Raw genomic sequence first — 21,214 nt, forward strand, 5'->3', positions numbered from 1 at the left:
CAAACATAGATTATTACAATAATTGAATAAAATAAAACAATTCGTGTTTCGTCATCACCTAAACCTGCCCTCATGTTTTAACGTAACGTATCCCGCTCCACAAAACCCAGTGATTTCGTGCCGAGTCGTCGCTCTACCAAACTCATATTATATTCCCATTTTTCCAAAGATTTTGCGGTAATTGTCCATGGAAAATGAATTATGTTCTTCACTTAAAAATACCCTCGAGAGTAGAATACCGACAAAACAGGTACTACGTAAAAATATTATTTTTACCCTATTTTACAAGGAGGCCGTTAGGTTGAAACATGGAATGATCATTCCAAAAGAACAGCATTTTGTGGGATTTTATAAGATTGATGGCGATTATTCCACAAGTTTAGAGCAGTTGATTGTAATCTCGCATGAAATGCCTAGACAATATCGGGATAATGACTTCAAGTTCCAATTTTTTCAAACCCTTATTCACCTCTTCTATTATAAATATTAACTAGTGCATGCTGAATATGTAAGGAGTTATTCTACTTACGAAAATCGAGTTAGCGACGAGCGTACATTTATCAATTTTCCATTACCATTCCACTTTCAAAATTACACATGCATATGACATAATTTCACCGGCTACAAAAATATCTTATGAATTTTTACCAATAGCGCCTTTCTGACCAAGCAAGAAGTGATCCAACTCTCGTTGCACTCGTTTTCCCCGACACGTGTGGCTTGCGTTCCAAAATTGGCATATTTCCTCATTAAATACGTCTAAAACAGGGTTTAGATACGCTGGCGACGTGTGAATATATAGAAGACGATCGTAAAATTACAGTGATTATTATTTACGCCCTGGGATGAAAGGGTTTTGCTTCAGGTTTGTGCATAAGCGAAAATATCTGATAAAGTAAATGTTTCCAACTCGGCAGGAGCCAGTTCCAGACAAACCAAGCTGATGACGTGCTCCTGAACAATGTCATTTTTTGGACTTTGCAACAGTGGGAAGTGGGTGGCCAATCAGCGGTTTTGCTTTCTGAAGATTCCAAAGGTCACGCGGGGAATTCCCGGTTTTCTCCTTCTTGATTCCATCTCAGCATCCGCCTCTCCTCCTCAGCCGAACGAACGACCGGACGGCGCACGCCACCGGGCGAATCTGTCCGATATATCGGCTCTCTTACATCGACCACAGGAACAACCAACCCCACCAGTCATTCTGCCTCAAACGTTTATAAGTATCCGCCGGTCCCTCTCTGTCTGTCTGTCTGTCTGTCTGTCTATCTCAGTCTGTGCATTGGCCAAAAGCGGAAGGCGCTCGTGCGGCGAGGAGGCATGGATGCTCCTCTTCTTGGCAGTCATGATTTGATCAGGCACGAGGAGAAGCGGGGGAGGAGGAATTGGACCAAAGCTCTGTGCTTTTTCCTTGCTTTCGTCTCTGTCACGGGTGAGTTCTGTTTTCCTTCTACCATTTCTTTCTGGGTTGGGATCAAGAATTCTGGGTTTTCGTTCTTCTTTCTTTCTCGTGCTCTGGCCGTTGAAGAATCATCATCTGCCGGTGGAAAATCCGTACTTCTGGGTATGCAAAATCAACCCTTTTCAAGCTGAATGTTGTCATAGTATGTTTCAGTTTGGGGGAGAGTGAGGATTTTCTCAATTTAACTTTTTGCCTTCACCGTTAATGGTTTGCCAAATTGAACAAGAAGATTGCTGCTAGCCTAAGCACGACCACTAGTTCGGCCTGTATTATTCGATCAGGCACCACATAGCTAAAAAAAACTTGTCCTGTTTGGGTGAAAGGCAGAGAATGAAGGAAAGAGATAAAAAGCACACGAGAAATGAGGACACTTCTTATGGTGCATGATCAATGTCTGAACTGGCAGGTCTCATTGGTTAGATCACAGTAGATACATGCCATGTGAAATTGAAGTACCATGGCCATAGTGCATCTGCTAATCCTACCTTAGGAAGGTCCTTTAATTTGCACTGAAAGCAGTTTTATCTCTGATCATACATGGGATGCGAGGCGTTACTGTTCTAATTTGGGCGTTCCATCTTTTGCAATTGCAGTTCTTGGGCTTGTAGTATCAGGGGACATCCATGCACGGGCTGTGGGTGTTGGGAGCAAGTACAGTGGGAGTATTCTGAACGATGCTATAGTTGTTGAGTCAGAGAAAGGCGTAGTTGCTGCTGATGATGGCCGTTGTTCTGAGATTGGGGCGTCAATGCTTAGGAAAGGAGGGCACGCGGTCGATGCTGCTGTTGCCACTGCTTTGTGCGTTGGTGTCGTCAATCCGATGGCAAGTGGGATTGGAGGCGGCGCATTCATGATTGTCCAGTCTTCATCAACATTGAAAACCGAAGCCTACGATTCAAGGGAAACAGCTCCTTTGGCTGCTTCACAGGTTTATCCCCTCTCCGCCACTGAACTGTATCCACAGACCTGTTCAGTTGATAAAGGCTTTAGTTTATTGCAGATCATCTGTTCTATAGTCTAGTAGAGTTAATTATTATCGTGACTTAGTAAATATACTAGTAGCCATAGCCATCTGTCTAGCTTTGGAATTGATTCACTAAATGCTGTCCTCTGAACTTTTATCAAGTATTAAACTTCCGTTCAAATGAATTATCTTGGAGGTATAGATGAAACAACTAGTCCCATTGGGATCTCTCCTATGTCGAACTGTCTGATTTGTCTCTCCCAGCTGTCAAACATAGTAACTTTTATTGCTGTTACAGGACATGTACGAGAACAATCCCTCGGCTAAGTACTATGGTGCTTTGTCTATGGGAGTGCCTGGTGAAATAGCCGGCCTTCATCAGGCATGGTTGAAACACGGCCGTTTGCCATGGAGGACCTTTTTCCAGCCATCCATAAAACTGGCAAAAGAAGGGTTTGTGGTCGCTCCATACCTTGCGCATCACATTGCAAATGCTGCGAAGAGGATCTTGAATGATCCTGGCTTAAGACAAGTGTTTGCGCCTGGTGGGAAGCTGTTACGTGCTGGCGACACCTGTTATAATGTGGAATTGGGCCAGAGCTTGGAGGCCATAGCAGAACAAGGGCCACAGGCATTCTACAATGGGAGCGTTGGGGAGAAGTTGGTCAAGGACGTAAGAGAGGCTGGAGGGATTTTGACGATGGAGGACCTAAGAAACTATAAAGTCGAAGTAACAGATGCGATGTCTGCTGAGGTCATGGGCTATACTATATTTGGAATGCAGCCTCCCTCGAGCGGAACGTTAGGGCTCTCTCTGGTGAGTAATTTCTTTTAGAGATTACGTTTTTTGTGACACCAAACATATGAAGTAGCAATGATCGACTACTGCTATGAGGAAATGTTCCGATTCTGGGAGCCTATTGAATGGGAAAGTGTTGTGATCAAATGTTGAGAGCGGAAGTTAGAATTTGTCTATGAGAGAGTGACAAAGATTGCTGTTCTTTAGAGTATAGACAGACTTGGAGTGCCTGATCTTTTGTAATGGCCATGAACAGATCATGAACATCCTCAACAGCTATGGAAATTCCAATGCTGTAGAGGGAAGTCTCGGGATGCACCGCTTGATAGAGGCGATGAAGCACATGTTTGCCATCCGGATGAACTTGGGTGACCCTAATTTTGTGAGCATCGATGAGTACGTGTCCAAGATGCTCTCTCCATCCTTCGCCAAGCAACTGAGGCAAAAGATACTCGACGATACTACTTTCCCTTCGGAGTATTACTTGTACAAGTATGAAGATCCTCCTTTGAATTTGGCAAATCCAAAACAGACCTCCGCTCCGTTGTGAACTTCTTGTTATTTAAATGTTTTAAACCCTCTGTTGGCAGGTGGAGTCAACTTAGAGATCATGGTACCAGTCATTTCGGTATTGTAGACGCAGATCGGAATGCTGTGTCTATGACTACGACTGTTAATTATCCATTTGGGGGTGGGGTTCTATCGCCTACTACAGGTATTGTGCTTAACAATGAGATGGGCGACTTCTCGACACCCACGGAGATTTCTCCCGACCACCTGCCACCTGCTCCAGCGAATTTCATCGAACCAAACAAGAGACCTTTGTCTTCCATGACTCCACTCATCATCAGCAAGGTAAGCAAACAAACAGTTCTTTGGCTTTGTTTTGACATGAAGAGAATCTCCATTGTCTTTGACAGAATAGCTCTTATCTCGTATTCATCGAATCAAATTTAAGCAAGTAAAAGTACAATGGACACCAGATCAGAAGTCTTTCAAAAAATCCTCGCACCATCTGTCGAGTTTCCCTGGAAACCTAAACTTTGTCTCTTCTGAACTTGAATTTTGGGTTTCTAATCCAGATCTACTGAATGCAGGATAACCAGTTGGCAGGGGTCGTAGGAGGGAGTGGAGGAATGAACATAATTCCAGCAGTGACCCAAGTTTTTCTGAATCACTTTGTCCTGGGAATGGAACCATTGGATGCTGTCAAGGATCCAAGGGTCTACCACAGGGTACCATTTCGCCCATATTTATTCAAGAACTTGCAATTGAATTCCCATTAGAAGTTGTTACGTTCTGGTCATGTTTTACTCAGCCCTTTTCCTATTTTGCAGCTGATACCGAATGTGGTAATGTATGAAAATGCACCTGCATCAATGGTATTCACATTGAGCTTTCAGACAAACGAAAGCTTTTCCTGAACGGGATAGGTCATCAGTTAGAAGCTATAGCAGGAGGAGCCATTGTTCAGCTTGTCGTTCAAAATCTACAAGACACGCTCGATTTGGGTCGCAAAAGTCGCAAGGGCTTGAACTCTGGAATTGTCCGTGGAACTCTTACTGCTGTAAGTGATCCTAGAAAAGATGGGAAGCCTGCTGCGGTTTGATATTATTTTTGTAAATAACTGTGAATGAATAATCGCGGGCTAGAATGATCTTTTGGCGCAAATCCATGCAAGCTGCAAGTGACGCTGCTTGTTTTATTGAATGTAAGAATCAGGATCTTGTACACGTATATGGTACAATTACTTAGGTAGGTACATTGTTCCGGCGGAATGGAGAAATAAGTGCTTTATATAGATAGATGGTGACTTGTATTGAGATCACCAGCCATTGCTTCAATGATGTTTCCGCATTAGGACACGATGAACTCCATGAATTTGCTTCTACACATGTTTGGGAAAATATCAAAGCGATGCGTCTTCGACGTACAAAATGCAAGCAGAAGCTTCCAAGTCAGGCCAATGGTTGCGCGAAAATCAATAAGCAAGCAAAGCAAATAGCAGTTGTAATTAGCACTTCCATTGGCAAGACGTAAACGGTAGAACAGGACTTGGGAGGAATTACATCACGGAAGCCAACATAAGGTTTCTGCCACCGCGAGTCTGTCTTTCACATGCGTTTCTCGGATCCTCTTGAATCCTTTACTGGGTGAGATGAACAATTGAATGCATATCAGACATTTTATCAGAAATGTACATTACAACTCCGGTGATATTGCAAAAAGATTGCACTGCCCCCGTGATCAGTTTCCCCAGAAATCCACAATTCGTCCTTGAAAAATTCTACAACCAAAGCACGGATTGCTCATTATAAAGAGCAAGACTTCGTGATATACCATCAACAAATAATTCTCCCTGAGTTCTCTAATATGTACCCTTGGTGCGCCGTCAAGAGAAAATCAGGACACTTTACTGGGTATGGTTTCATGATGATTTTTCCATCAGCTGTATCGGCGTCAATATGTTTGCTTTGCTGGTTTCCACAATGCATCCATTCATGACCATTTCCTCCAGCATGAAATGTGCCTTCTCCAAGTGGAACATGATGTCCAGTTCACACTGCATTTGAGCAGAAGGAGATATTAACTGCTCTGAAATAATTTTTGAAGGAACTGAAGGGGAGAGGCTATTGCCTTATGACTCACCACATTGCCGAAATGACGATCCATGGTTTCCACTAGTAAATGTATGAACTCCAGGATCGCAAGCTCATTCTGGAACATATTACACAGATAGATCAATACTACAGCAGGAAAAGTTTTAGGTGGCCATGTAGGTCTAAAGTTTGAAATCATAATTCATGAATATCTACACCGAAAAGGGCTATACAAGCAAAGAAAAACTTAGTAAATGATATCATGATCTCCGTCAAACCCATTAAAAACCTTCCAAGGGTGCAAACAATCTTAAAGAGAAAGCAAACTAGGCAAGAAGATGGTGCCTTACCTCATCATTGTCAACTCCAACCAAGAAGAAAAGTGATGCATAGCGCCTATAGACAATCTTGTAATTGCGATGCTCAACAAATGAACACTGTTGACAAGCAACATATCCATTTGAGAATCAAGATATGCAATGATAAGATAGTGAGCAATAATACTTCCACAGCCATTTGTGTTAAGAGGAAATACAAGGTCCTCTAGCAGGACAGCAGGAAGGAGTCAAATAAAAACATGATCAGGCAATATTATAGAACTAAACAATTAGCAGTGAACTTCTAAGAGATATATACTCACTTAATGAAGATTGTAATTACTGCATAATCAAAATGCGAAGTGTATTTGTAGTCATCTGAAATCTAACTGACTGCAAAGCTTCTACGATCATCACCACACCTCACCATTATCATCTCCACTACCACCACAATCTCTGCTGCTGTCAATGCCAATCCCTGTGGCCATTCCACCTCCAACACCTGTGCCATCACAAGTTTCGCCTCCCCCATTTATCAACCTCTTGGATCCATCATTGTCGCGATCATTACCTTAACCACCACCACCGGAAGAAGAACACCAACTTGACCACTGCGCCCAACACCTCCAAAGCAACTCCAGACTTCGCCATACCATTATCGTCTCCACTACCACCACAATCTCTGCTGCTGTCAATGCCAATCCCTGTGGCCATTCCATCATCTTGCCAGCAGCAACACCACCTCCAACACCTGCGCCATCACAAGTTTTGCCTCCCCCATTTATCAACCTCGTGGATCCATCATTCCTGATCATTACCTTAACCACCACCACCAGAGGAAGAACACCAACTCGACCACTATGCCTAACACCTCCAAAGCAACTCCAGACTCCACCATCGACCACTTATTCACATCATGGTTACTATTGGCAACAGGACAGTGGCTATTCATGTTAAACCTCCAATATCATGTCGGTTTTGGTGATTTAAGCGGGTACATGATTTAGAGCTGCAGTTAGCTGATTTACTTAACAACTACTACAAACTTATACATATGCAGGACAGTGACTATTCATGTTAAACCTCCAATATTAAGTAGATTTCCGCGACTCGAGCGGGCACATGATTTAGAACTGCAGTCAGGTGATTTCCTCGACATCTAGTACAAACTTATCAAACACAATTGAATCGCATTTGAGTGCTGAAGTATTCAATTATCAGAGCTTAACAAACGCCTTATTTAAGAATGGACTAGAGCAACAAAAAATTGCAACGAGGATCTAACAGGAAATGTAGTAATGTCCCCTAAGAAGCCAGCTAGTTTGCAACATTTTCTCGACACCATAGCAGTCGCCTATCAAGACTGTCGATTTGAGGCCCAAACCCTAGGCTCCATCGATCTACATAGTCATGCAAAGGTTAAGTTATGGCGGACGGATATTCCATCCAAAAGCACGGCTTCCTGGATAGAACCTTGCCAATAAGAACTAAATTCAAGAATCAAGCCAAGCCCATAATTTCCGACGTCAACAATTCGCGAGAATCAAATCGAATTCTTGCGCGAATCGAGCGCTGACGTTTCCTCACTATAAATCCATACCTCTCCTTTAACTCAAAGCATCAACCCGTGATCCAATCGAAACTGGTACTAGCGCCCCATCAACGATGTCAAACAAGAATCGCCCAACAGCTCGAACGAGGAGCTATCAGAATCGGGCCGAGGCGAACCGAGAATTAGAATCTGGGAAGATGGGATCGATCGATCGATCGATGCGGATGAAGAACAAGGAGAAAGGGCAGGAAACGCGTTCATCGAAGGGGGAAAGGGGGGAACCTGTTGCTCGGTGCGGGCGAGGCATTTGCGGACGATCTCGCCCTCAAGGGCGCGCCTTTCTTCGAGGGTGAGGTACTCGTAGTACTGGGCGAGGCGGGTCTGGCCTTGCTTGTTCACCATCAGTATGAATCTGATCCCCATCCCCTCTCCTCCTCCCTTCACCTTCTTCACCTTCAACTTCCACCCAGAGAAAGAGAGAGAGAGAGAATTGCTTTTAGAGAGAGAGGGGAACTGAATTGCTTTCTTTGGCGAAGCTCAATTCGCAGCTGAAGTAATGCGTTGGCACCGGTGCCGGTGGAGCATGCAATCACTTTGCTTGGCCTGATTTGCGCAAAACAACGTCAATTTTACCTCGAAATTCAATTCTGATCCAAAATTCACAAAAGAAATGAAAAACGACTTTTAATTGGACTCTGTCAAGTTTTCGTCTAATGATGGTGTTTTAGACATAACGTGTCGTTTTAAATGTACGTGGCAACTCACGACTGCGTTAATATATAACAATTGCGGATGGTTCAAGAGCTTTCCAAGTTTTCGGATGCCACCAATCGCGAATTCAAAGTTTCATTTTTCTCAATTTTCGGACTTTTGCTCTGATCTTCCAAATTGCATGCCTCGTTCACCCTAGGTAAGTCATTTCTTCGATCCATTTTGATTTTGTCGCCTAAATCCAAACTCAAATGCTCACATTTCTCCAATTTTGGCCATACATCATTAACGTGAACGCAAGTTATTTCATGTGTCATTGTTAGTATTAACGTAGATAATTTTTAATAATATTTTAATAATATTTATTTTTATATTTTATTTTACTTTTCTTTTTCTTTCTTTACTTTTTTTTATTGAAAAATTATTGTTAAGGGACAGTTGGGGTCACCAACCACCAGTCAAGTCTCGGTGACCATCACTCGTTGTTGGTGAGCGCCTATATGCCCTTGCCCAATGACTAGTGGCGGCTGCTAAACCTCGGCTAGTGGCTCACGGCCCCTTGCTAACCTTTAACAATAATAAAAGAAAATGTAAAGAAGAAAAAGAAAAAAATCTTAAAGATTCAAAAGTATTATTAAAATTTGTCAATATTAACAAGTTTCGACAAAATTTGTTAGATGATTCAATCGACAAAACACAAAAGATTTTATGACTCAATTAATACAATTAAAATGTTTATGATTGAATTTTGGGTTAACATAGCTCCATGCTTTCGTACTAGCTCTGCAAATTGAGCCAATAAATTACAATATATTTGTGACTTTTGTTGACAATTTTCCCTACATGAAATAACATGTCGAATCTTTTGAAACTTGACGAACTGGATTTGGGTACCGATTGAAGGTTTATGTTTTTTATTAGATAATACAAGTTTTGGGTTAGAATCCGAGCTAGAGTTGGTGATTCTTTACGAGACAAAAAAACTTTAGGTTACCATTGGAGATTAAAAAAAAAAAATTCTAGAATTAAGATTCAAGTAAAGTTAGCATCTTTTTTGCGAGACAAAAAAGTCCGGTCCAACAATTAAGACCGGAACTAAGGTCGATATTCTTGAAGGAATTGAGCCTTATTTGTTCAGAATTATCAATCCCAAGGGTGTCGTCCAATTCGTCCAACAGCTAAGTAACGTCGGGACATGGGGATCCGGTGAAATGCTCGCTCGGAATCTTCAATTCGCATGGTGTTTTTAGATTCGTCTCTTGCGATTCTTTTATTCTTTTAAATTTCATCTTTCAAATTTTCACGTTAGGGAAGGTAACTGCCATTTTACTGTAGATAATATTTAAAGAGGGGCTTCTTTATTTTCTTTCATCCGATCATTCAATCATATGTATATAGGTTTAAAACACAATTGATAAGAAAATGATTTGATAATAATATGCACAGCAGAAGTGAGAGTTTCTAAACAAGTCAATATATTATAGAAAACGCCTATGTTATTTTTTTTTTCTTTTAGTCGACATTAAATCTATGGATTTGTTCGACAACATAGAAAATAATTAGGTTTATTAGAATCTTATCTTTTCAATGAAACTAATTGCTACGGAAGTAAATACTGGAAAAAATAAAAAATAAAAAAACAAAAGAAGGAAAGTGAGGGAGTTCGGGGTCACGACCAGTATAATGATTCGGGGCAATTTTATTTTTCCATTGAAAATTCGACTGATGTAGTCGAGTAAAAAAAAGTGTCGTCCTATTATTTATTACTGTTATCATTTACATGACCGGGACGAGTTAGAAATGAGGATCAGGCAAGCACGGGCCGCTCCGAGGACAGCTACGATCGGTCTTCGACACGGATATAATGTCGGCTCTAATTTCTCCGATCTCCTCCCATACTGCATCGGCTTGAGCGTCGGAGTGCTTATCATCCAAGACTCTCCACGAACTTCTCCTCACCCATCGTAACCCAACGAAGGATTAGCACTTTGAAAGTTCAGGTTTCTCCAGGCATCTCAAGGTTTGAGTGCATTTTCATGTTAGACAATTCATATAAAACTTAATGCGGAAATTCATAACAAATCAATGATCTTTGATCTTCATAATTTTCACAAATAGATTCAGACAAACTTTTATCCATAGTGCTACGCTTGATGATGATCGTTGTAGAAAACCTAATGATCTCGAACCAAAAAGGAGAAATCCGATTTCTCCCCCTTAACCCACTAAACCTTAATGTATTCAATTGATGGAGGAGAGAATACGTTCTTTTACATTGTTCGTATGTGGGTGGAGAGAGGACCGGACTCTATTTATACGTTCGTTGAAAAGGTGCCTTCCATCAAAGCGATATACCATTTCGTTTTATCAGAGTCGTACCTTCTCATAACCAATATTATTTATAGCATTTCAATAATTATTAAACCATATAATAAATCATATAATATGGGCCACAATAATTCTTACATTCTCCCACTTGGCCCATATGATTCTCCTTTCATGGTTTAATGAATACCATAATGTGCACAATAAGATTATGCTATAAAATTTCATTAAATTGGCAATCACATAATAATCACAATTAAGTAAAGAAAACTAATGCGAGTCATAGCGATTATATGTCATTAATTGACATAGTCCCTTCTATGTATTACAACTATAGTACTTTACTTAACATGATCCATAAATGAGAAGTACAGTAATAGTCCAACCATAATGTTTCTTTAAAAACTATCCTGTTTAACATTAATCTATTTCCATAATGTATACTAAATAGAAAACAGGAAATATCAAAAACATGTAAGTGAGCTCAAAGTGTCAAATACATAAACTTAATACAATCATAATACAAATAATGACGTCCAATAATGCCCATCCTTTCAACATGCTCATTAAATGTTTTGGGTGGCAATCCTTTTGTTAATGGATCTGCTATCATAAGACTTGTGCTAATGTGCTCAATTGACACTCTTTGTTTCTGAACTTCTTCTTTGACAGACAAGTATTTGATCTCCATATGCTTAGCACCCTTAGAATACTTGTCATTCTTAGAGAAGAAAATTGCTGCAGAGTTATCACAATAGATTTTCAAAGGGGCTTGGCAATACTCACAACGATCACAAGCCCCGAAATAAAATTCTGCAGCCATAATCCATGAATTGTGGCCTCAAAGCATGCCACAAATTCAGCTTCCATAGTGGATGCAACAATAACCGACGCTTCGCACTCTTCCATGAAATTACCCCTCCGGCCGAAGAAACAAGTAACCAAATGTTGATTTTCTTGTATCGACACATCCAGCTTAAGTTCGAATCTAAATATCCAATCACCTCAAGATGATCGATCTTTTATAAGTGAGCATATGATTCTTCGTTCCTTGCAAGTATCTAAGAACTTTCTTTGCAGCTTTCCAATGATCCATTCTAGGATTACTTTGATACCTACCCAGCATTCCGACAACAAAACTGATGTCTGGTCTGGTGCAAGTTTGTACATACATTAAGCTTCCCACAACAGATGCATAAGGAATATTATTCATCTGTCCTCGTTCCAATTCACTTTTCGGACATTGCATAAGGCTAAATTTATCACCTTTTTGAATTGGAACTATTCCCGCTGAATATTTATTCATATTAAATCTTTCTAAAATTTTCTCAATGTAGGCTTTCTGAGACAATCGTAATAATCCTTGTGATCTATCACGGAATATTTCTATTCCTATCACATATGTTGCCTCTCCCATATCCTTCACTTCAAAATTCTCAAAGAGAAATTTCTTGGTTTCATGTAACAAACCAAGATCATTAGTAGCAAGCAAAATATCATCAACATACAGAACTAGAAAAATAAACTTGCTCCCACTAATCTTCATATATATACATTGATCAACGGTGTTTTCCTTAAATCCAAATGAAGTTATGGTATCGTTAAACTTAAGATACCATTGTCGGGAAGCTTGTTTAAGTCCATATATTGACTTCTTTAATTTACATACCATGTGTTCCTTTCCTTTAACTAAAAAGCCTTCGGGTTGGTCCATATAAACCTCTTCCTCTAAATTCCCATTAAGAAATGCGGTTGTTACATCCATTTGGTGTAACTCCAAGTCATAATGAGCCACCAAAGCCATAATGATTCTAAGTGAGTCATTCTTAGAGACTGGTGAAAATGTCACTTTATAGTCAATGCCTTCTTTTTGAGTAAAACCCTTTGCAACAAGTCTGGCTTTATGTCGTTCAATATTGCCTTTTGAGTCGCGTTTGGTCTTAAAGACCCATTTACACCCGACCTTCTTACATCCTTTAGGCAATTCAACTATATCCCAAACTTGGTTTTGATGCATGGATTTTAACTCTTCTTCCATGGCATTAAACCATTCATTAGAATCTTCACATTCCATGGTTTGGGAAAATGAATCTGGATCATTTCCAATTCCTAAGTCAATTTCTGACTCTTGTAGATAAACCATATAGTCATCAGAAATAGCCGATCTCTTTTCTCTTTGAGATCTCCTTAATGCTATTTCTTGTGACTCGGCTATTGGAGGTTCATTATTGACATCTCCATTATTGAGTGTTTGTTGTTCTCGATTATTGTTAGATTGTACTATAATATCAGAAACAACAACTTTAGAAGCTTTAGGCATAGGAACTTCTACCCTTACTTCTTGAATGCAAGCATCACGCATTCTTTCACTCCCACTGATGTCACCATTCTCAATGAACCTAGCATTTCCAGATTCAACAATTCTTGTACTATGATTAGGACAATAAAATTTATACCCTTTGGATTTCTCTCGCATAACCAATGAAATAACCACTGGTCATTCTTGAATCCAATTTCCTTTCATGTGGATTGTAAATTCTTACTTCTGCTTGACAACCCCAAACATGCAGGTGTCGTAAACTAGGTTTCCTTCCCGTCTACAGTTCAAATGGAGTCTTTGGAACTGCCTTACTAGGAACCCTATTTAACAAATACATAGAAGTCTTTAAAGCATATATCCACAAAGACAAGGGTAAAGATGAATGGCTCATTATACTCCTAACCATTTCCATTAAAGTACGATTACGCCTTTTTGATACACCATTTTGTTGTGGTGTACCTGGCATTGTGTGTTGAGCACAAATGCCATGTCTTTTAAGGAATTTAGCAAATGGACCTGGACATTGTCCTAATTCATCATACTTTCCATAATATTCATCACCTCTATCCGATCTTACTATTTTCACCTTTCTATCTAATTGCCTCTCAACCTCTTTAATATACACTTCAAGTGCATTCACTGATTGAGACTGATCATGTAATAGATAAATATAACCATAACGTGAAAAATCATCAATAAAGGTTATGAAATAGCTTTCATTACTAAAAGAAGGAACATCAAAAGGACCACATATGTCAGTATGTATAATTTCAAGAAACTCTTTGCTTCTTGTGGCACCTCTCTTAGTGTGTTTTGTTTGTTTACCTTTAATACAATCAATACACACTCCAAGGTCAGTAAAATCCAAATTTGGAAGAATTTCATTCTTCACTAATCTTTGCATTCTTTCTTTGGATATATGACCCAAACGTTTATGCCACAAGTAAGCAGAATTTTCATTCACTAAACTTCGTTTAGTGCCAACATTATGATGCAAGGTCATTAATGTCTCAACAAATGTATTATCAAGTCTAAATTTGTAAAGACCATCACATAAAGTTCCAGTTCCAGTTCCAATAAAAGTATCACTCTTAAATAAATTGAAAGATTCAGATCCAAACTTATAATAAAATCCCACCACATCAAGTCTTGGCAAAGAAACTAAATTGCAAGAAAATGTAGGTACATAAAGGGTTTGAAACAAATCCAAATAATGCCCAGTATCTAAGATCAAACGATAAGTGCTAATGCCTTCAACTGAGCTTTGTCTCGTTCCCGTAATCACATAACTTTCATTTGGCTTTATAGTTTAAATCGTAAGAAATCTCTGCATCGTATTTGACACATGAGTGGTGGCACCAATCAATCCACCAAGTATTATAAGGAACTTGATGAAAGTTTGATTCAAAACATACTAAAGCACAATGCTTACATTTCTTTTCGAACCAAGCCTTACATTTCAGAAAATCTTTCTTCAAGTGTCCAATTTTGTTGCAAAAATGACACTTAATAAGATTGTGTTCCTTCTTGTGGATTTGAGAAGCCTTTGAAGAGTCATTCAGGACGTGTAGTCCTTTCTTCTTGCTCCTTCCACCTTTCCTCTTAAAATTCTTTCGAACTTCTTGATAACTTGAGAGATGAACAGAATGAACCTTTTGATTCTTTATCCTTGTTTCCTCTTGAACTAACATACTGGCCAATTCGTTTACATTTCACTTATCCTTTATAGTGTTGTAATTCATTTGAAATGACCCATATTGCTCATGAGGTAAGGAATTAAGTATAAATTGTACTAAAAAGTACTCATCCACATTCATTCCCAAAGTCCTTAACTTTGCTGCTAAATTAGTCATCTCAAGTATATGCTCATGCATGGTATGCGGACTATCATATTTCATTGTGGTTAGTGTGCTCATCAGTGTACCAGCAAGTGACTTATCAGCAGTTTGAGAACGCTCTTCCACAAATTTCATAAATTCCTTAGCATTGTTAGTCTTGGGAAGAGAAGTCTTTAAATTATTTGCAACTGTCATTTGCATAAACATTAAGCTCAGTCTGTTCGATCTTTTCCAAGCTTTATGGAAAGACTTTTCATCATTGCTACTTTCATCAGTAATAGCAGTTGATTTCTCAATTTGAAGTGCTAAATCAAGATCTAGGATACCCAAGTGAAACTGGACTTGTTCACTCCAATCAAGAAAATTTATCCTATTGAATAGGGGAACAGATGAGGCGTGCGAATGGAGTGAAACAGTACATCTTACCGCAAATATGTAAGAAAATACTCATACATTAATGTTTTGAGAATATCACCTAATCGATTCCAACTAAACTACACATGCACATCATAGTTCTCCTTTGGGCGATCCTATGATATACAAATATATATAAACCATAATGATGCTAATACATTTTAATTGATAATTGTAAATATATCTTATTAAAATTTATTTGTTATCTTTGGATATACAAACAAATTTAACAAATCATATTAATTATCAACCATCGTGTTCATGAATTATAAGAAAATAATTAACCTTTGGTTAATCCTAAGTTCTTATAATAAATAAACTTCAATATACCCATAACTCCAATAATGATATAAAACATATCAATTTCATACATAGCATCAATTAATTATGGGTAATTGAATAAAATAATTTACAATATCAAAAATTCAAAAAAACTTCAAGGTTCGGCCACTTTGGTGACTAACAAACCATTCATAATATAAATTTTTAATATTGTAAAATACAAATATTTATCAAATTTGCACATAAGGACAAAAACTTAATCAAAGCATAAGGGTAAAATTGTAAAATCCTAATTCCATAAGGGCAGAATCATAAAGTGATAATTCAGGGGCAAAATGGTAAATAATCAGCAATGGCAGAACTGTAATTATTAATTAAACAAGGGCAGAACAGTAAATAAATTGCGAGGGACAAAATTGGAATTTTAAAAATGGCATAGGGGCAAAAACGTAAATAAGGCCGCGCGGGGACGTCAGGTGCGTGCCTTGCACGCGCGCGTCCAATGCGCGGGCGCGTGCAAGAACCGCGCGGAAGCCCCCGCGCATGGATCCCACGTGCGCAGCGCTTGCGCGCGCGTGAAGGCGCGTGGCACATGGGTTCCACGCGCCTGCAACCGCAGCGCGCGCGTGGAGCTCACGCGCCTTCTTCCTCGCATACAGACGCAATTCTTCGCCGTTTTTTGCCGTTCTGCCGTGGTTTCGCCGGCTGTTTCTTCTCCGGCAGCCCATCCTAGACACAAATAAATAATGGGTTTTGAAGAACATGCCGGCACGATCACATGCGTCCAAGTTTCGGAGAAAATGACCAAAAAATTGGCCCCAAATCAAACGAAAAATTCTCAGAACACAAAACTTCCACCACCGCCACTTCCGCCGCTTGATTAGCCTTCGGCGAACACCGATTTACCGGAAAACTCATGGCTAATGTTCCTCATGACAGTGCGACGGTGTGGGTCCAAAATCAAGCGGTGGGTTGCCGGATTTTACCTGGAACCGGCGAGTTTTTTCCTTGCCCTCAAAATTCCGAATTCCTCCATTTTTGTCTTTTTCCACTCGTGCACACACAGTAACTTTTCTTCACCATTTTAGTCCATGAAAAACATTCAATTATTCAGATTTTCTTTAACAGAACCTTCTAAAACATTTCAACAACAACAAATGTTACAAACAGGATCGTTCAACAAATCATCAAACATAAACTATAATATTTCTTTAAACGGAAAAATCATGAGATCATAAACCAAACGCTCTGATACCAACTGTTAGACAATTCATATAAAACTTAATGCGGAAATTCATAACAAATCAATGATCTTTGATCTTTATGATTTTCACAAATAGATTCGACAAACCTTTATCCATAGTGCTACGCTTGATGATGATCGTTGTAGAAAACCCAATGATCTCGAACCAAAAGGAGAAATCCGATTTCTCCCTTTAACCCACTAAACCTTAATGTATTCAATTGATGGAGGAGAGAATGCGTTCTTTCTGTTATTCGTATGTGGGTGGAGAGAGGACCGGACTCTATTTATACGTTCGTTGAAAAGGTGCCTTCCATCAAAGCGATATACCTTTTAGTTTTATTAGAGTCGTACATTCTCATAACCAATATTATTTATAGCATTTCAATCATTATTAAACCACAATAAATCACATAATATGGGCCACAATAATTCTTACATTTCAATCCACTATCGCCCCATGAAAATTAAACACTTGCCAAAGCCCTATTTGTTTCACAAAAAATGAATAATTTGAAATATATTTTTCAAAAAATGATCGCTTTCATTGGTTGAGATAATTAGTTAGTTGAAAATATTTTTATTATCGAGAATAATTTATGTTTAAATATTTTCATGAACGGTGAAAATATTTTTTGTTCATTTATTTTTGTAAACAATAGAAATGATCATTTTTTTAAAATATTTTCTAAATTAATAATATTTCGTCAAACTATTTGAGATTTGGAAAGTATTTTCTGAAAAATGATTGCTTGTATCGCTTAAAGAAGAATGCAAAATATTATCATCATTCACGAAAATAATTAAGCATAAATTATCGTCGATAATGAAAATATTTTTCGTTAACTGATTTTTCTAAATGATATAACCAATCATTTTTAATCTCGAGTTTTCCGTAAAATAAATGTGCTCTAGACAAAATTAGAGCACACACCCAACCGCATAACAAAATATTAACGAAATAGGTCCTATGAATATATGATGATGCATTAAACTCATTGCTTTTGACTGGGTCGCGTGCTTCACCACTCGTCATGCCCCGTCTACTTCAGTTTTCTTTTCCTCCATCATGCGTGTACTTGCCCGTGCGTTCCTTACCATGCTTGCCTTAAACGTTGAAAGCTTCCTTCGATTTTAATTTCTATCCTCATGCCAAGAAACTGCCGTACGTACGCATAAAAAAATTCGAGTCACATATCTTTCAAATCTTATTTTTTTTTCTTTGGGTCAAAAAGGCCCTTTTCTATTCAATAACCGATGCTATTAGAAAATAGTCGATGAATCTCTGCACATAAAATATCATAGAGGTGCCGAGGAGGTTTAGATAACCAATTTGGAGGAAGGGTCTTTTGGCAATGGACTTTAATAACATAGTTTGTGAGTTGATTGGCTTCAAGGGGGCAATGGGCTACTTTTACACCTTTCAACTAGGCCAAGCATCCCTTGGCACTCTTCTATGACATTCCCCGGCGCCCATGAGCTTTGGACATCTCCTGAAATAAACTCAACAATTGATAGGTTATCTGTCTCCAAGCACAAATTAGTTGGAGTCCTCGGGTCATGTCCCTCGAGCAAGTACAGTAGTGTGTCTTTTACAACTAGGGCCTCGACACAGAGGACTGAGGAGGCTCGCACTAATTTTGCAAATCCTACAATAGGCATGCTATTCGAATCACGGGAAACTCCGGCAATCGACCCTAAGATCCTTCTAGCCAAGATCCATCGATGTTGAGCTTCGGAGACCCCCTTTCCAGCGAAGTCCACTGTTCAGTTGGTTAGCTAGCCTTTTTAACTCGCTTCACCATTCCTGGGTTCTATCTAAGTTTTTGTTCATTGTGAGAGTGTTATCACCAATTGAGCTCGAATCTGGTTTGTGAGATGGAAAGATAAGGGTGTTTCATGCTTTCCAAATAAACCACATTACTCCAGCAAACTTCTCCCTGAAATGAAAGTCTGTACTTGAATCAAAGAATTCAAGCCCCCACTCATCAATTCTAGTGATATTTAATGGGGAAATCTAGATGCTTAATCCCGGATCTAACCAGATTTCTCTTGTACGGTGACAAAGGAGGAAAATGTGTTCGGTAGTTTCTAGGGCTTTGTAGGCACAAAGGGCCAATAGGATTAGGTAGGACCTTCTTTCTGTACAGATTCTCTCATGTGGGTAGTGCAATTTGAAATACCTCCCACATAAAGAGCCGTGTTTTTTTTTTTTCTAGGAGTTTCGGCTTCCACATTTTTGTCGAAAGAGCCCTAGGTGTTTGATAAGATGGGGATGCTTAGTTTGAATTCAGTTGATGATCTATGAGATATAGCCTATTGTACCCGCTTTTCACTGAGTCGGATCCTAATTTATTCCCAGTCCATACAAGTTTATCTTCCTCCAGATCAGAGCTGAGTGTAATTTTATTAAGATTTCCTTCACTATTTGCTCTTTGAATTGATGATTTTCTAACCAAAGAAAGAAAGAAAAGAAAAAGAAAAAAAGAATAGGTTACTCAGCTCTTGTTCATTTCACCCTCTTGCTTCCGATTAATCAAGTCCATCATTGTCTGAGGGTCTCCTTGATTTGCTAGTTTGCCTATCGAACCAACTGACAACCATTTATCGTCACGTATGTTGATAGTTTTTTCCATCACCCACCGACCAACTAACTTCAGGATAAATCACATCTCTATCCATTAACAAACTTTGCCAATGCCACAAAGGACAACACCCCTTGTTTGCATTCCAAAATCTTCCCTAAGAAAGTAGATACCTCTTAAATTAGTGACTCAATAAAGTTGATGAGGATTGTGAAAGTCTACATGCCTACTTACCCAACACAACTCTATTGAAGGCAAAAAAAATATTTGAAGCAAGTCCTCAATAATTTTTTTCTAGTCTTTAGGACTTCCAATTTTTTCAATGAACACTAGATTCAGTTTGTTTCCATCGAAAGTAGGCTATTTTTTTACTTAATAGTTATACAAAAACATATATGAATCTTGAATATAGACATTGCGTATTGAGGTAGGGCTTGTACAACCGTTTTAATCGGATCTCCTTACCGACTTTAGACATCAATTGTTCCTTCCAACCCTCTAGCTTCATATTAACCCTTGCTAGAATCCAAGCAGATATCTATTTCTTTCACTAACCCCAATTTTGAAGGTATGCCTAGGTACTTTCCCATCTTCTCAATAACTAGGACTATCAACTCTTGTGCCATCCATAACGAAGATGACATCGTTTGCAAATAACATATGAGGTAGTATTGGGTATAATATATTCAGCTTAATTTCTCTAATATTACCATCCTCAACTACATTGTTCCGAAGATTGGAAAGAACATTGGCCATAATAATTGACAAATAAGGACTCAATGGATCTCCCTGCCTAATTTCACGTGAATGCTGAAAATAGTACGAAGGTTCCCTCTTACCTTTCACACTAAAAGAGATAGTGAAAATGCATTGCATAACTATAGAAGCTCATTTATCACAATCTTATCTTTAACATGCAAGCACTTAGAAAATTCTATTCCAGCCTATCATAACTTTTTGCATATCCAGTTTTAATACCACTTGAAATTTCTTCTTCCTTTTCCTTATCCTTAACTGATGCAGACTTCCTGGACAATCAAACTATTGCGTAGAATTTGCCTTCCACTAACATAGACAATTTGCTCAACAATTTTCAATTCATAAAGCTAAGGTTTTACGCCATTTGGCATAACCTTAGAGAAAGTTTTATAGCTGAAATTACACTAGCTGATTAATTCATACTCTTTGGATTTGGGACTTAGCTTAATATCCTCCCAATTATGACAATAAATTTGACCATTAAGCCCATCCGCTCTTGGAGCTTTAAATGCTCCCATCTGGAAGATATCCTCTTCAATTCCTACGTTTGGCCGTCCGGATTTCTAATTGGGATAGGATTGGATAGGATAGGATATGAAATCCTGGGATTTTTTATATCCCGTCTAGTGTTTGGTAAATCGCAGTATTAAAATCGGATATGTTCACATCATGTACATTTTTTTTTTATATAAACGGCATATTATTATAAATGAACCTATATGTTCGTAAGTGAAGATGGTGAAAATATCTCGTAACACTATTCCTTAATTTATTTATTATTTATTTTATTTTATTTTTCTTCTTTTTTATATTATTTTCATTATTATTTCTTTTTTTTCCCTTTCATCATTCTTTAATAAAAATTTATCAAATAGTAAACTGTACTAACATATTTAAAATACAAAAATACCTAAAATATATAATAAATATAAATATTTAATTTATAGATTGAATGTTTATTATAAAAAAGAATTAAAATTGAATATATAATTTAAAATAAGATTAATTAAATTTTTATTTTTATTTTTATTTTCTTAAATTAGAAT

The 21,214-nt window shown here is 38.4% G+C and overlaps 1 protein-coding gene and 1 pseudogene across 1 annotated transcript; one reads left to right on the plus strand and one right to left on the minus strand.

Moving 5' to 3' along the window:
* The first annotated feature begins 1,088 nt into the window (after window positions 1-1,088).
* LOC104436538 lies at window positions 1,089-5,066 on the plus strand (annotated as a pseudogene).
* A 306-nt stretch (window positions 5,067-5,372) lies between these two features.
* On the minus strand, window positions 5,373-8,167 carry LOC104436539 (AP-4 complex subunit sigma). The gene is made up of 4 exons (XM_010049345.3): window positions 7,974-8,167; window positions 6,173-6,259; window positions 5,872-5,940; window positions 5,373-5,785 (listed from the first exon to the last, which is right to left on the minus strand). The coding sequence occupies exons 1-4, from the start codon at window positions 8,112-8,114 to the stop codon at window positions 5,651-5,653; spliced, it is 432 nt and encodes a 143-aa protein (XP_010047647.1). The 5' UTR covers window positions 8,115-8,167; the 3' UTR covers window positions 5,373-5,650.
* Window positions 8,168-21,214: the final 13,047 nt, after the last annotated feature.

Source organism: Eucalyptus grandis, chromosome 3 (assembly GCF_016545825.1).
Source record: "Eucalyptus grandis isolate ANBG69807.140 chromosome 3, ASM1654582v1, whole genome shotgun sequence".
Taxonomy (NCBI): Eukaryota; Viridiplantae; Streptophyta; class Magnoliopsida; order Myrtales; family Myrtaceae; genus Eucalyptus; species Eucalyptus grandis.

Coding starts and splice junctions, on each gene's coding strand:
- LOC104436539 (XM_010049345.3), bottom strand. CDS start 8,114: ATGGGGATCAGATTCATACTGATGGTGAACAAGCAAGGCCAGACCCGC. Junction 6,260..7,973: donor TCGCCCGCACCGAGCAACAG/GTTCCCCCCTTT, acceptor GCTTGTCAACAG/TGTTCATTTGTTGAGCATCG. Junction 5,786..5,871: donor ATCGTCATTTCGGCAATGTG/GTGAGTCATAAG, acceptor GCTCAAATGCAG/TGTGAACTGGACATCATGTT.